This window comes from Giraffa tippelskirchi, chromosome 2 (assembly GCF_054371585.1).
Source record: "Giraffa tippelskirchi isolate mGirTip1 chromosome 2, T2T-mGirTip1v1.2.pri, whole genome shotgun sequence".
NCBI lineage: Eukaryota > Metazoa > Chordata > Mammalia > Artiodactyla > Giraffidae > Giraffa > Giraffa tippelskirchi.
Window position 1 is genome coordinate 188,726,937 of NC_137276.1, and position 17,198 is coordinate 188,744,134.

At 38.5% G+C, this 17,198-nt stretch overlaps 1 protein-coding gene across 3 annotated transcripts in view; it reads right to left on the bottom strand.

Moving 5' to 3' along the window:
* TBC1D23 (TBC1 domain family member 23) overlaps positions 1–15,227 on the bottom strand; it is a 53,730-nt gene extending 38,503 nt beyond the window's left edge. For all 3 annotated transcript variants that reach the window (XM_081572471.1, XM_081572470.1, XM_081572472.1), the window contains exon 1: positions 15,151–15,227. In XM_081572471.1, coding sequence (XP_081428597.1) covers positions 15,151–15,203 — 53 coding nt within the window. In that variant the 5' untranslated portion in view covers positions 15,204–15,227. The remainder of the gene's footprint in view (positions 1–15,150) is intronic.
* Positions 15,228–17,198: the final 1,971 nt, after the last annotated feature.

Below are 17,198 nucleotides of genomic sequence, written 5' to 3' on the forward strand. Positions count from 1 at the left end.
ATATAACTTTCCTAAAGTGCTGTCCCATTAATGGAAAGGAATTAAATGAAAATGTAATCACTTGGGATCATATCTGACAGAAAAGCTGGGATCAAATCTGAAAGATTTTCTTAACAAAGTTACTATAAATTAATATGTTTAAAGAATGTAACTAGTAATCACACAAGAAACATTTCATTCTTTTGCTATATGGTCACCAAAGTGTTGGACCAGAAAATGAAAGAAAGAGACTTCAGTCTACAGTTGAGAAATAGTTAAGGTCTATAATCGATAAAGACCCCAGTCTTCATCTATTCTGTTAGGCCAAAGTGTACGAGACAACCTGTCAGAATCTGAAGGACTGTTTGTAACCATTAAACAGAGAAAATTTAGTGGAATCTTTGATGAATAAATACAATTAATTTTAAATGATTAAATGTGTAAATGAACTAAAAATACCATTTAATGAGATGAAATTATTTTTATCAAGTTAATGAAGAACTAAAATTTTTTCATTTTTCAGTGCAAAATCTTTGGTTTCTTTTTAAACTTTGCCAAATTCCTTACTACTGCAGACAACAAAGTCAGTACTTTGGGGCAAAATGTCCAACCCTCAACATACTTGATGATAATAATAATGTACAAGCACCTCTCTGTTGATACAGCCACTACTGGAGTCTCTGATGCTGTCCCCAGGGGACCACAAATGTGGTTTCCTGGAGCACAACCATAAGCAAGAAACCAGAAAATGCTCCATTGTAAGTAGTCAAAGGCACTTCTCACAAACTAAATAATTAAAAGTAATGTTATCTTCTGAACAAGGCTCAGTTATCAGAACTTCAACATTACAAATGTGCTTATAAATGCAGTAAAAAAGCTGAAAACAGTGAAGCTAAATAATTCATGTAAGAGTCAATTTCCTATTAAGAGACAGTCTTTAGCTCTCAGAATTTTCCTTCCCCCAGGGAAAGTTTCTTTTCGTTTTTGAACAAGCGACACCTAACATTCAAATAAAAAACGTATGTCTGGTGGAGTATGACTGAGTGGGTTGCGCTTTTTAAAGTCTTCTTTGATTAAGGTGGCTTCCCACTATCCTTATAAGCTAAAAGTTGACAGAAATGTTCGAGACAGTCTGACAGGCCTTAAAAATAGACAAGAACAGGCCATGTTTAATTATCTTAGTAAATACAAAAAATAAGTAATTGTCTTCTTTCTTCAGAAGGTCTAAGACAAAACAAATCCAAACATTTGGGGTTGCAAAGAAGCAGGAATATATGTCTTCCTGCCTCTGTGACCTTGAAACTATAATATTTGTTTGTATAATAGTTTAGGGCTTCCCAGATGGCGCTTGTGGTAAAGAACCCACCTGCCAATGCGGGAGACATAGGAGACATGGTTTCAATTCCTGGGTTGGGAAGATCCCTTGGAGGAGGGTATGGCCACCCACTCCAGTATACTGTCGATGATCTATCAATGATATATTTTTGAAACTTCCTTCTTTTCTACATGCATAGATGTCTAGGTATTCTTTTATCTCCCTGACCCCACCCTGACCCCTCCAGAGCCATGTGCCACCAGTTATCCCCTGTCTTCTATTTTCCACTTCTCTTCTGTTACTGCTCTTTCCTCTGAGCCAACGTGCTCAAGGATTGCTAATAGAAACAACAACATCAATAACAAGCACAAAAACTCCTCCAACCTTTCCTTTCCTTCCACACTCCTGGTTGTTCCTTTCCCAGCAAAGCTTTTTCAAAGTATTCTTGACAACATATGTCACCACCTCTCCCTCATCTTCCATTCACCTCCTCCTCTTACACACCCAATCATTCCTCTTCCTTCTCTAATGCCCACAACTCCAGAGGGACCACTCTCCCTATGTTACTCCGAATGATCAAATCTTTACCTTGATTTGACCTTCCCAACACATCTGACTACTTTCCTTTCTCAAAAAAAAAAAAAAAAAAAGATACACAACTAGCCAATAAGTACCTGAAAGGCACACTTCATCATTAGCCATTAGGGAAACTCAAATCAAAACCACAATGAGGGACTTCCTTGGTGGTCCAGTGGTTAAGAACTCATCGGCCAATGCAGGAGACACAGGTCAGCCCCTGGTCTGGCAAGATCCCACATGCCCTGGAGCAGCTAACCCAGTGCTCTGGAACCCAAAAGCCACAACCACTGAGCCTGTGTACACTAGCACCATGGTCTGCAGCAAGAGAAGCTACCACCGTGAGAAGCCCACACCCCACAGCTACAGAAAAGCCCGAGCAGCAATGAAGATCCAGCACAGCCCAAAATAAACAAATTAAAAAAATTTTTTTAATCCACAGTGAAAAACAACAACAACAACAAAAACCCACAATGAGACACCACTTCACACTCACAAGGACAGCTAGTATCAAAATGTCCTAATGGAAACTGGAAGCATCATACATTGCTGGTAGGAATGTAAAATGGTACAGCTATTTTTGAAACTTGTTTGACAGATCCTCAAAATGTTAAACATACATTTTTAACATGTGGATACAGCCACTATTAGATTCTTTGATGCTGCCTCCAAGGGAACCACAAATGTGGTGTCCAGGAGCACAACTGTAAGCAAGAAACCAGAAAATGCTCCACTGTAAGTAGTCAAAGGCACTTCTCACAAACTAAATAGTTAAAAGCATTACCCTCTCATAATTAAAAATATGATCCAGCAATTCTACTCCTAGGTTTGCAGTATACCAAAGAGAATACAAAACATACACCAAATGCTCGTACATAAATCATAACAAGATACTGTATAACACATCGGTTAGAATAGCTAACATCCAAAAAAGGGAAGGAGGGCAAGAATACGGAGAAATTAGAATTCTTGTGCGTTGCTAGTGGAAATGATGCAAAATGGTGCAGTCAACTGTGGAAAAGTTTGGCAGTTCTTTTAAAAAGTTAAACAGAATTACCATGTAACCTAGCAATTCCACTTCAGGAGGATATACCCAAAAGAACTGAAAGCAAGAACTAAAACAGGTATTTGTACTTCTATGTTCACAGAAATATTATTCACAATGGCCAAAAAGTGGAAATAACCTAAATAATCATCAATGTATGAATGGATGAGTAAAATGTGGTATATATAGACAATGAAATGTTAATCAGTCTTAAAAAGGAAGGAAATTCTGACACATGCTACAACATGAATGAACTCTGAAGACAAATGTTAAGGGGGTGGGAGGGAAGAAGTCACGAAAGGGCAAACAGTGTACGATTCCACTCACATAAGGTACTTAAAATAGGGAAAATCAAAGAGACAGAAAGTAGAACAGAGGTTACCAGAGGCTGGAGGTAGAGGGCAATGGGGAACTATTGCTTATTAGGTAGAGAGCTCTTGTTTGGGATGATGAAAAATTCTGAAAATGGACAGTGGTGATGGCTGCACAATACTGTAAATGTACCTAGTGTCACTTGATTGCACCTGTTAAAATGGTGAATTTTATGTTATGTATGTTTTACCACATTAAAAAAGGCAATAACAAAAAACTTTTAAAGAATATCTGTAACATTAGTTCTATGTATTGTTCATAATAGCCAAAAAGTAGAATCTAATTTGTAACCTAATTTGTATGTATTATTCATAAAAGCCAAAAAGTAGAAACATTATCATCTGATGAATGTGTATTCATACACTGGAATACTAAGCAATAAAAAGGAATGAAGTGCTGACAACATGCAACACATGCATGAACCTTGAGCATTATGCTCAGTGAAAGAAAACAAACACAAAGACCCCATATTATAAGATTTCATTTACATGAAATGTCTAAAATAGGCAAATGTATACATACAGAAGGTTGATCATTAGGACCTGAAGTGACAGGGGAATAAGAGGGATACTAATGGGTATGGGCTTTCTTTGGGAGTAATGAAAATTCTCTAAACTTAGATCATGGGTCAGTTCAGTTCCGTTCAGTCGCTCAGTCGTGTCCGACTCTCTGCGACCCCATGAATTGCAGCACGCCAGGCCTCTCTGTCCATCACCAACTCCCGGAGTCTACCCAAACCCATGTCCATCGAGTCGGTGATGCCATCCAACCACCTCATCCTCTGTCGTCCCCTTCTCCTCCCGCCCCCAATCCTACCCAGCATCAGGGTCTTTTCCAATGAGTCAACCCTTCGCATGAGGCGGCCAAAGTATTGGAGTTTCGGCTTCAGCATCAGTCCTTCCAATGAACACCCAGGATTGATCTCCTTTAGGATGGATTGATTGGATCTCCTTGCAGTCCAAGGGACTCTCAAGAGTATCCTCCAACACCACAGTTCAAAAGCATCAATTCTTCAGCGCTCAGCTTTCTTCACCGTCCAACTCTCACATCCATACATGACCACTGGAAAAACCATAGCCTTGACTAGACGGACTTTTGTTGGCAAAGTAATGTCTCTGCTTTTAAATATGCTATCTAGGTTGGCCATAACCTTCCTTCCAAGGAGTAAGCGTCTTTTAATTTCATGGCTGCAGTCACCATCAGCAGTGATTCTGGAGCCCAAAAAATAAAGTCTGACACTGTTTCCACTGTTTCCCCATCTATTTCCCATGAAGTGATGGGACCAGATGCCATGATCTTAGTTTTCTGAACGTTGAGCTTTAAGCCAACTTTTTCACTCTCCTCTTTCATCTTCATCATGGGTAATGATTGCATAACTCTGGAAATATACTAAAACCACTGAACTGTACATGTGAAATATGTATTTCATGATTCATAAATTACATCTCAATAAAAATGTTATAAAAGAGTAACAGAAAAAGTTTAAAGACTCTTTAATTTAGGGCTTTAAGAGGAAGCTTGTGTGTCAACCTTCATTTACCATTTCAATGATGCGAGCACATCACTATGAAGGGTCCAAACCACATACCTTAGGGTTGCTGAGGGAAAGAGTTTGCCTTGCCTCCTTAACTTCTCAAATTGATACTACTTGTTAAATAACTACCAGTGTGGGAAAGGAACAGACTCCTCAACAGTAGCCATGGCAGCTCAATAGCAAAAGCATTAAGAATCACGAATATAATGGCTTAGAGACAGTGTGTTACAGAGAAAATTGTATAAAATTTAAAGTCAGAAAACATGACATCAGATTCCACACACCTTTAACAGCTGTGTGACCTGTAAGATACAAACTCAGTTTCTTCACCTATAAAACGGCGTAGAATCAGATACCATCTAATCAAAAGAAGAGTATTTATACAACACATGAATTATCTTTTCTACTAGAATATCACTCCCACTCTCTCCTTTCTATTTCATCTTAATAACTATACCTTACTTTACTTTGTCTTTTCCAACTTTCTTGCTCAGTCTTGTACAAGACTCCAAAGGCAGTGAAGATTCACTGTTTCCCCGAAAAGAAGAGTGTCAGACAGTGAGTTGCTGCTCACATGAACCACTGCTGGGTACATGTGTCACAACTCATGAGGCACAAATAAAACAGTAGTAAAATGTGGAAAAAACTAAAATTAGAGGATAAGAGCAAACATGAGTGTAAGAATACTAAGTCACTCTCCATTTAGTCAAGATTAAATCTTCAAAGACAAAATAAGCATTCAAGAAGCGTGTTTTTTTTTATATAGAAAGCATACATACAAAGTAGCTCTAGAATTAAGCAATCATTCCCCGCAACTTATCAGACGGCCTGTATGATTTCCTACGGCCTATCCAACTTCAGAACAGACTCTGTCACCTGAGCATACTGAGATGAGTTGCTAAAACACTTAAAGTAGAATATTTTCTAGGTTGGAAACCAGTTGTCTTAATTCTCAGTCTATCAAGTAAATAATGTCAACCTTACTGGTTTTCAAAATTCTTTAAAATCTAACCCTTTTCTATTATTATTTTAAAAATCAAAGATTATAGTAGTTCAAAAAAACCCACTTAGGACCTAGAATGTATACAGTCACCTAAGCTTAAATGCAGAGTACAGAGAAACTAGAGAAAACCTAAATGACAAATTTAAAAAAAAATTATTTTGTGTCCAAAGTGGTCAAGATCTAAGATACACTATTATTTGATTAAAATAAAAAGACAAAAACTGCATTACTGGGGAAATCAATAAAAGCCAACACTTGCTGTGTAAACACCTTAAGTATGTTATTTCTACTGCATAGGATATCTTTCAAACCTCTGACTGCTAGCAGTACTACAGTTGTCCCTTGGTATGTTTAGAATGTAAGCCACTATGAGCACAGGTGAAGCAATGTGAGGCCAGCTTCTCCATGCATACATGGTACAAGCTTCTGATCAGTTATTTAAAACCAGAAAAATAGCCAGCTAACTAGTTGTGAGCACCAGCAAATTGTGTAACAGTGGCAAGTTGCACATGCTGAGTTGTGGCTGCAAGATTTAACTTGTGCCATCATACTTCTGGTTGTTTCCTAATACCCAGGTCATAAGACGAAAGCACCAAAGCTCTGTCTGAACTTATTTTGTGAGACATTTGTTAGAAGAGAAAATAAGAGAACTTTGTTACAGATTCAATTGTACAGTAGATATGGATGGAGTTGACCATGATATGTAATATGCAACATGTTTTTAAATGCCAATCTCAAACTACCACAGCATTCCAAGAACAAATAGTATGGTGACACATTTGGAAATGACCATGACACCTTACAGTCCATGAGAGCAAATTTTGTTAATTGTGAAATCTTGAATTTATCTGGATTCTTGTCAGAGTCAGCCACACTTGTTACAGTATTTTAACAAAATGTATATTTGTTAAAATATACATATGGGAAAAACACCACTCCACCAGCTTGAAAGAAGAAACAGTGAAACTATTATCAGGATCAGATCTACCAAAGCAGTTTCAGGAGATTCCCCTATCAAATACTGCAATCCTCTGCAGAATTTAACTAGGAGCTTTGCCAAGTAAAGAAAGTGCTAAATCTAGTCCTGCTTGTTTGAGAGTACAAGCATACATGATAGCTGCAATATTTCAGCACTGTGTTGCTCTGCAGACTACTAAAATTAACTATAGTACAAATGGACCAGATGCTTTAAATTTTCATACACTTATTTTTGACCCATAATCCATGTAGATCAAATTGCACCAATGGTATACCAATGGTGCCCCTTCCTCTGCTAAGAATAAACTCAGGAATTTTTGTGCAAGCATTAAAAGAAAAAAGTGCTTACAACTTTACCGTATGTGTAACGTTGCAATGCATTTACTGTAAGACTTGGCTCACAAAAGGGAGGCCTCTCTCTCCACTAATGAGAAGTTAACTTGAGAGAGTGCTCTAAATCCTTTTCCTCTTCTATGCTTCCTCAAAGCAAAAAGTCCCCAACACTCTGTTCTTTTCTATACACGTAAGGTGATTTTCTAGCACATTTAGCGCACAAAGAAATGCATCACAGTCTTTCCCCAACCCAACAACCAAAGCACTAGTTTACCTGGAAACTGAAAATAGTGTACCTCTTTTGCCTCAGAGAAAGAATGGCATGAAAACAGCACAAGTCAACACAAAACAGCACTTTACCTGTTTCTAATACAAACTTCCACTTGACTCATACTTGACTCATACTGGAATGAGAGAAACACAAGTATCCCATTGTTCACTGCAGCACTATGTACAATAATTAGAACATGGAAGCAACCTAGATGTCCATCAACAGATGAATGGATAAAGAAGTTGTAGTACATATACACAATAGAATATTACTCAGCCATAAAAAGGAACACATTTGCATCAGTTCTAATGAGGTGGATGAACCTAAAGCCTATTCTAGAGTGAAGTCAGAAAGAGAAGGATAAATATTGTATACTAATGCATATATACAGAACCTAGAAAAATGGTACTGAAGAATTTATTTGCAGGGCAGCAATAGAGAAACAGACATAGAGAATAGACTTATGGACATGGGGAGAGGGGAGATGTGGGTGAGATGTATGGAGAGAGTAACATGGAAACTTACATTACCATATGTAAAATAGATAGCCAATGGGAATTTGCTGTATGGCTCAGGAAACCCAAATAGGGGTTCCACATCAACCTAGAGGGGTAGGATGGGGAGGGAGATGGGAAGTGGTTCAAAAGGGAGGAGATACACGTATACCAATGGATGATTCAGGTTGAGGTCTGACAGAAAACAAAGTTCTATAAAGCAATTCTCCTTCAATTAAAAAATAAATAAAAAAAGAAAAAAAAAACTGGAATGAGAAAAGAAAGACCACTAATATTCCTTTTCATGAAGCCACTATTTTGGAAGATAAAGGAACAGTTACTATAAATGAGGTGACAATATTTTGCAACATTTAGGCAGTTCTTCCCAAAGATATTTTACCAATGGAGATCAGAGATGGGCAAAGAAACACATAATGGATTTATTTTTTAACCTGAATTCCATCTATCAGTGATGATTGATTCAATAAAAAAGGAACTCAATTTATTTTCATGTCAGTGGTTAGACCTAAACAGAATCTACAAAATAAGTTCAAGAATGTTTGGTATTCAACTGCTCATAAGATGAATACATCCGTCTATGTGTCACTTTGGAGAAGGCAATGGCACCCCACTCCAGTACTCTTGCCTGGAAAATCCCATGGATGGAGGAGCCTGGTAGGCTGCAGTCCATGGGGTCGCTAAGAGTCGGACACAACTGAGCGACTTCACTTTCACTTTTCCTGTTCATGCACTGGAGAAGGAAATGGCACCCCACTCCAGTATTCTTGCCTGGAGAATCCCAGGGACAGCGGAGCCTGGTGGGCTGCCGTCTATGGGGTCGCACAGAGTCGGACACGACTGAAGTGACTTAGCAGCAGCAGCAGCATGTGTCACTTTTATACCTCAAAACAGAGACTAGAAACTATTGAAAGGGGGACAGTGACCACAAGGAAGCTATTTTAAAAGCAAGTTTCTTATTTCCCTAACATCACTGAATATAAACAACGAAAAAATTACTGAGGTGATAGTAATTAAAACTGTATAATTATTTATATGTTCTAATTAAACATCACTATTGAGTTCTCATGGACTAAATAAGTAAATCAAAATAAATTATAATTTTATTTCCAAATGATATAGATAAATATATATTACTTATATATTCACATATACTTAATATATAATTACATAAATACATTTAAATATATAAAATATTAGATATATAATCTAGATGATATTTGTAACCACAGTTATCTCAAGATAAAAAACCTAATCTATTTAAGTGATTTTTGGCAAGAGGCATGAGAACAGATTATGAAAACCAAAGAGATACGAAGTTATAGTATATAACGCTCTGTATCACATCCCACCACAACAATCATGAATTATCCCTTCTTGTGGATGCAAGAAAGACAATGTGGCACACAGTCTATACATATCCTTATAGCCTTATAGGTTCCACAGATAATACACACATATGTTCAACAAAGTACATCTTTAAATACTGTATGTTCAAACCACATGAGTGGTTGAATATAAGATTAGCGTATCTTTAACTGGGTTCTCTCTAGCTGTCTGTTAAAGTATCTGTGAACTATACATGGTATATGCAATCAACTTTAGAAAGAAAGGGCTTAAAGAGCCATGAGTTTAAGTCCCAGATTTTCCACTAACTGGGTCTACAGTCTAAACTCCCTATGCCTATCTTCTCATCCCTAACAAGGAAAGGACAATAACTCATAATTTCCCTTTCTCATAGAATTGTTCTAAGAGCCAAAATGAGATGGTATATATAAGCATTATACAAAGGATAAAGTTCTATGCAAACATATAGTATTTTCTTATATGTTTTCTTCTTACTAAAATCATTAAATACCACCACAGCAACTGGTTTTATGTAACGACTGCTTTAAAGTAAGGAAAGCACACATTACAGCATTTGGTTTGGAATGAAAAAACCAACAAAATGCTATGTCAGCTTAAAGACAAGAAAACACTCCTTTAATCTTCAAGAAGAAGGAAGATGTGAAACATTATTTAATTAGTCATCCTTTTCTCAACTCAGGTGATAAAGGTGAGACAGATCCTTAAAAATAAATGTACATTAAATTTCAGGAAATAGGTTTTCTTTTAATTGGCTCTTACTGCTCTTGCATTCCGAACAAACAACAATTTGCTCTTATGAACTTAATATATGGGGCTGATTTGTTTTCTGTATGTAATTCTCAATATATAAATAATAAGTCACTTCAAGCACTGCCCCTTTCCAAGTTGTATGATCCTATTCTACTCTGCTAGCGTATGTAATTTTCAATAACACATGTACTTAGGTATCTTCAAAAGATATCTTCAAGTATTATTCCTAGGGTTAAAATGATGAAAAAATTGAAGTGCCAAAGCAAATCAGAACAATGCACAGTTCTTGTTTTAAATGTTTCAATTTTTTTTTTAAACACTACATAGCAGCTTGAATATAACCAGTATTTAGTTAATGTTAGCTGAATGAATTAAGAATGCTTTGCCAACCTCTATTTTGCTTTAATACATGGCGTGGGAGGATTGGACTGCCTTTGATTTATACCAAGTAGAATCCACATTTCACCATAAGCAGCAGAAATGACTTGTCAGGCATACTTTATCAATTCTGCTCAGAAGACACCTACTCATGAGTTGTCTGTGTATCGGAGTACACTTCATTAGTGCAGAATTACCTGAATTGCCTCACTGTACTTAGATAGGGATGCACCTGTACTCCTAGCAGTGAGTACAAATACATGGAAATAAATTAACTGAATACATTTCTTTAGCATGCAAAAACCAATTACTAACTCTTATCTGTGGATATTAAAACATCCACAGGAACAAGGAACAAGTAAATTCTTATTTAGGAATTACCTCCAAAACCAGTAAAACCCGAATTATAATAACATTTATATAAATAGCATAAACAAAATAAGTCTTCATAATTTCTAACTTCTGTCTGCCCTCACAAAATCAAACAGTTGTCAACTTAAAAACTCCTAATTCAAACCAATACGGTTTCACTTACTCTTCATTTTGTGTAAGATAATATCTAGTCTTCCCAGAACTACAAGCTATCAATATTCTAAGCAACAGGTTTCATTCTCTTTCATATTAAATGTATCTCTTTATTGATTATATCATTCTGAAATTGCTACCACCTAATCCCTGAGTGATAATTTAAATCTCTATTTCGATGCTTATGAAATGGAAAGCACTGAGAATACTATTTACAAAGTGCACAAAACTTCGAAAAAGACCTCATTATTCTCAAAACAATTCCTATTCACATCTCAAATTAACAACATTAGAAGCCTCTTTATGAAACTGATATTTCTACAATTTTAACAAAAGTTTAGCAACAATTTAAGAAAAGCTGTACAAAAAATTTTACCTTAGCAAACTCAAAATGCCAACAGTTGTTGCACAGTGTGTTTACCAAAAAAAAAATTTTTAATCAAGACTTTAGATTTTAAGGAATTATTTCAGAAAGAAAGCCTCAGAAAATGAAAGCCACAGTCGCAAACCTGGTTTCTTCAATACCCAGAAGAAGAATGATCAATCATTGAACTACAATAATCTAACACTTATTTAATTTTCAAATCTGTAGCTTACATTATTTAATTAAATTTAAGTCATTTCAAACTGTAAACAGTTTTACAAGGATTTCTCCATGCTCTCTGAGTTTACATGGCTGCAATTTCAGAAAGTTTGAGAGCTGAGGCAGTTTCTGATAATCCTAGATTTCCATAAAAAAATGAGTATTACACCAGCAAACAATTACACAGCTTACAAACTAGAGTCAGAAAATTTATATGAAATGACATCTTGGTATATTATTGCACATGATTTTACAAAAATCTGTATCTTCATTCAGACAATAAACATTTGAGCCACCTACCATCAGCACTGCCGTTGAGAAGTTCACAATCTAAAGAACAATAACAGGACTTCCCTGGTTTTGTCATGGATAAGAATCCATCTGCCAATGCAGGGGACATGGGTTCGGTCCTTGGTCCAAGAAGATTTCACATGACACAGAGCAACTAAGCCCGAGAACCCCCAAACACCTAGAATCTGTGCTCTGCAACAAGAGAAGTCACCGCAATGAGAAGCCCAAGCACCACAACAAAGAGTAGTGCCTGCTTGCCACAACTAGACAAAGTTCTCCCAAAGCAACGATAAAGAAATAAAATACAGAACAGTGATAAGACAAGTAATCAGATTAAAACTAATGTATAATTATGTAATAAATACAGTATAGTGTGTTAGATGAACAATATAACATAGTAAAGAGAGAAAAATTCCCCTGACCAACTCATTGGAGATATATATCACCTCGAACTATGAACCAGAAATGCCATCACCCAGTAGCTGGTCAGTCAGAAATATGGAATTCCAGGTCCCAAGCAAATCTACTGAATCAGAATCTGAATTTTAACAAGCTCTCCAGGTAATCCCAATGCACATTTAAATTCTGAAAAGCACTGATCCAGAACATAACTAAAAAACAGTAAATAAGTAAAAGTGACATCTTGTACTTGTAAGTTCTTCAGGCCCCATCCTGAGCCTCTTTACAAATGAACAGATAATTTAACAAGTTCAGCTACCAAGTTTCACAGATCAGGATCAAACAGGGAGATACCACTGACAACAAAGAAACAATACAGGAAAAACTAATGAAGAGCAAACTCAAAGAGAGATGGCTATAGGGGGCCATTTAAACAGCAATAGTCTACCCTTTCTGCCTAGATAGGCCTTAAAGGTCTCAATGTATTACAGAAGTATAACAGTAAATCATGTTCTTAAACCTGCCTCCTCTAACTAGACCACAAATTCCTCAAGGACAGGGACCTAGTTTTATTCTTATACACTCACATTTGTAAACTGAATGACCCTAAATCGTTAAGATGAGTTCGGTTACACAATGAGATGTTTAACATATTTCAGAAAATTTTCTATCTAAAAAGGTTACAATAAATATGTCACAGCGTGTTTTTAAAAAAGAATAAAGCTGCTCCAGTGTATACAACAAGCACTCTAAGGACAGAGGCTTTACTGAACTTGTGGCTCCAAACGCGAATGTCTTTTCTGACTCTATTCAAATTCACTTCTAGGGGACCAGTGAGTGGAATGAGCAGAGAAAAAGGATAAAGATTAGAAGAGAATGGAGGGAGAATAAAAATCAGAGAACACTCAGGGTTCTTCCACTCATGAAAATAAAAAGAGCAAAAATGGGAAGCCTCACCAAAAAAACAGCAACACCAGAAGAGAACGAATGCTACCACCAGCAACCATTTACTCCAGTCCTTGTCCCTCTGAACCAGACACATGCTCACAATCCTCCTAACCTAAGAACTCCTCAAAGACACCTTATCTCTAGAAATACTTTCCCTCCTGGCCTTCCATCAGTTGATGACAGCCAGTTTACACTACAACAAATTCACTCTTCCAAAACAGCAAACTTTATGACATTCTAGTCATTACTCTCCAAACAAACCATCAATTTTCTTGTCTATGTCCTTGCTCATGCTATTACTTCATTCAGAGACCTTTCTGCTCTGTTAATCTGACCCTGCACCTTAGCTGCCAGCCACGTGTGGCTATTTAACATTTGAAACATGGCTAGACGGGACTGAGATGTACAGTAAGTGTAAAATACACATCGAATTTTGAAGACCTGCTACAAAAAAGATGTGAAAGTATTGTTTGTTTGTTTGTTTTTTAACAATGATTACATGTTGAAATGTTTTGGATATATTCAATTAAAGAAGATACATAATTAAAATTATTTTCACCTGTTTCTTTTTAGTTTTTAACATGGCTACTAGAAAATTTTAAATTACGTTTGTGGTTCACATTGCATTTCTATTGGACAGCACTGGTCTAAATCCTACTCATTCTTCAAGGTCTAATTCAAACACCCCCACCCCCATACAGCTTTCCCCGATGACTCCAAGTAGACAAGGTTTCTGTCTCCCAGAACTTTCACAACACTTTTATTAATACGTCCAAAAAACTAGGGCAATTTTATCTTCTTACCGAGTGTACCTGTTACAGCTCCCCAACTCCAAGATAAGTCAATTGAGAAAAGAAAGTACATCTAGGTAAGTTTTTATCTTACACCTTGCACATCAATAGTACATATATTGATGCTAACGTGATGCCTGATGTCTGCTGAGAGCTGAATTTCTCAATTACTATTACTATATTATCTATCCCTTTCAACGATTTCCATTTCTTTCAGAGGGATTAAACTCCATGTCTACAAATGTCCTGGATAATTATTATTATTATTAGACAAATACAGGGCTAGTGAGTTGTACATATATGATGAACAGGCAAATTCAAAATTATCTAATACCTGCAGTCACTGCACTTAGATCAATTGTAAAAATTAGACAAGCCTCTAAAGGTTCCACTTTTTAAATGATGTTATCCCTAAAAGTGTACTGTGAAGATCAACTATTTCAAAAATAGGAGATTTTCCCAGAGATTAACAACATTGGGTGTCTAGAGCCTACCAAAAATTGTCAGAAATCCTCCCCACAACACTGATTGTAAATCAGGTAAGCGCGCAAAGGCTTGGGGACAGCAACAGCGGTATCCTACATCGCATCCAAAGCTCTGAAATCGAGTTGTGAGCAAAATAGCAGGAAGGAAAAAGATGTGTAAAAGAGACGAAAGGTGGAAACTGTTGGAACGCGAAATGAGAAATGAAAACTAGGACTAAAAATGTCTCAGTTATGTGGGAGGGAGTCATCCCTAGGTGTATCGCTCAACCTCTGAACCCTCAGGCAAAGGCTACGGCAGTCATTTCAAGTGGTCTTTTCTTCAAATAGTACTCCAGTGCCTGAGATCTGCATCGGCGAAACTTCCTTCCTAACCAGCCTACTCTAACTCCCCGGGCCAGGGACTCCGGCCAAACCCAGCCCCGAAGCCACCCTTCTCCAGCACATTTTGGAAGCCGGCGGATGAAGCTGGAAGGCCGAACTGAGGCCCAGCACCTGGACGAGACCCCTCTCCCTCCGAGTCTGGCTTTAGCCCCTAGGGCAGGACCGAGCTGGCAGAGGGGAACCCGGCAGGCAGAGGGGGCGGGGCAGGGCTCCGGGCCTCGAGCACCGGTCTTCCCGTTCCATGCCGGCACCTGCCGGGGCCGCGGGGACGGGCAGGGTGGTGACAACGCAGAAAAGAAAGGCAGTGCGAAGCAGCCCGGGGCTTCCACTCACCAGCCTTCGTCACCCGACGTCGGCAGTGGCAAGACCTCTTCTCCTTCCGCCATTGCTGTTGACGTCCACGTCACTCTGCCGAAAAGTGGACCCGGCGCCGAGACCGACTCATACCCAACGTCGTAAAAGGTCCTCGGAAGTCTGGAACCAAGCTTCTGGAGAAGGAAAGGAAGAGGGAGGAGGCGAGGGACTGGGAGGAACGCGACGTCACGACGTCCCGAGGGCGACAGGCAACTTGGAGGAGGAGACTTGAAGAGCCGCTGCCCTTCCAAAGACTACACGTCCCAGGATGCCGCGGGCCCTGGGCTGGGCGCAGTAGGCGGGGTCTGGCGAGAGCGCGGGTCCCAGTAAGAGGCCCTTGTGAGCGTCCCTTTTTGGCGTCCAGTTAACGTCTTATTTGAGTCTTAGCGTCCTGCTTAAAGTGAGATTTGACAGTTTTAAGTAGTGGAGGGAGGAGGGGAGGGGAAATGCTACAGGGAAGGTGGAGCGGTCACAAGGACAAGTGGAGGCCACATACTTTATGTCTGAATGCTTTAAAAGTTGTTTTTTTTTTAAGCTAAACAGTAAAGGAGATATGTTCTAGGTTCCCACCTTTATAAACATATTTCATATATAAACATGGAAATGAAAGTGAAAAGTGGCTCTGTCTTATTCGACTCTTTGCGACCCCATGGACTGTAGCCCACCAGGATCCTCTGTCCATGGAATACTCCAGGCAAGAATACTAGAGTGGGTTGCCATTCCCTTCTCCAGGGATGTTCTTTACAGGGGATCGAACCGTGGTCTCCTGCATTGCAGGCGGATTCTTTACCGCCTGAGCCACCAAGGCTAGAATTATAAATTTGGACTTTACGTTGCATGTTTATAAACATATTTCATATGTAAACACAGAAAGTCAAGTCCAAATTTAGAATTCTAGAACTCTGGAGTTCCAAGCAGAGAGAGCTGCCACGTTTTCTCTCTTTCCACCCTACTTCCCCTTAACTACACGTTGGTGGCCACCTCTGCCTGCACATGCAAGCTCGGTTCCCACCATCACCACCAAAGCAGCTTTTTGTTCCGCTTTGACCATCCATGGGCCTAGGGGTGGGCAGAGGCTCCAGAGGATGGACCTAGGGAAATGCTTTTGCCAGCCCTGGACACAGTGCTGATGTAGTAGAACCACATGTAACAATACGGATAAATCTGGAAAATATGATGGTAAATGAACAAGGGTAGGTAAAGTATGGTGTCATTTATATTTGATTTTAAAAATAGCACAATATATTTTTTATCAATAGATACGTGTGTGCTTTTTAAAAAAATGTAGCAGAATGATACACAGAAAAATTGGAATGGCAGTTCTCAAAGATAAACACAGACAGCCTTTAGTTAAAGCAGTGAAAACAGATGTTATTCAGAAACTACTGGCAGTAGGGGAAAGGGCAGAGCTCCATTCTGATTTTTGCAGAAGTGATTAGGGCTTTTAAAGGGAGAATGAGGGAGCAGGGAGAGCCAGACTCATTAGAGTCAGACAAGTGAAAAATCACAAAGCATCGGTCAGTGTCATTGTGATTAGACCAGCAGTGTCTGCTAGCTGGCAATTTTCAAGGTTAGGATTCTTCCCTCCCACAGAGACTGGGAGACAGAGACCCTGTCCTTCTTGATGATTACATTTCAAAGGAATGGCTCTCAGGCCTTGAGAAGGGACACTTCTAAGTTTTAGAGATAAAGTTTCACAATTGTGAGTCTTTTCTGGTATTAATAAATGCTCCAAGAGAGATCAGCAGCCTAACATCAGATGTTGGGTTGATCAAACAGTAAATTCTCCTGGCAGCCATCGCACTTTCTCAATCAGGCATTTTAATGGGGTTCAGTGGGGGCCCAGATCATCCTAGGGACACATCCTTAAGTTGCTAAAAAATGATGCTAGCGTTTAATCAGGTCTCTAGTGCAAGAGTTTGGACACAGCTGTTAAGTCCTGTGGTTCTCACAGTTACATTTGTGGGAGGAGAGAAAATGGCTTCAATTATATTTTTAATATTTTGTTTCTAAAGAGCTGAGAAGAG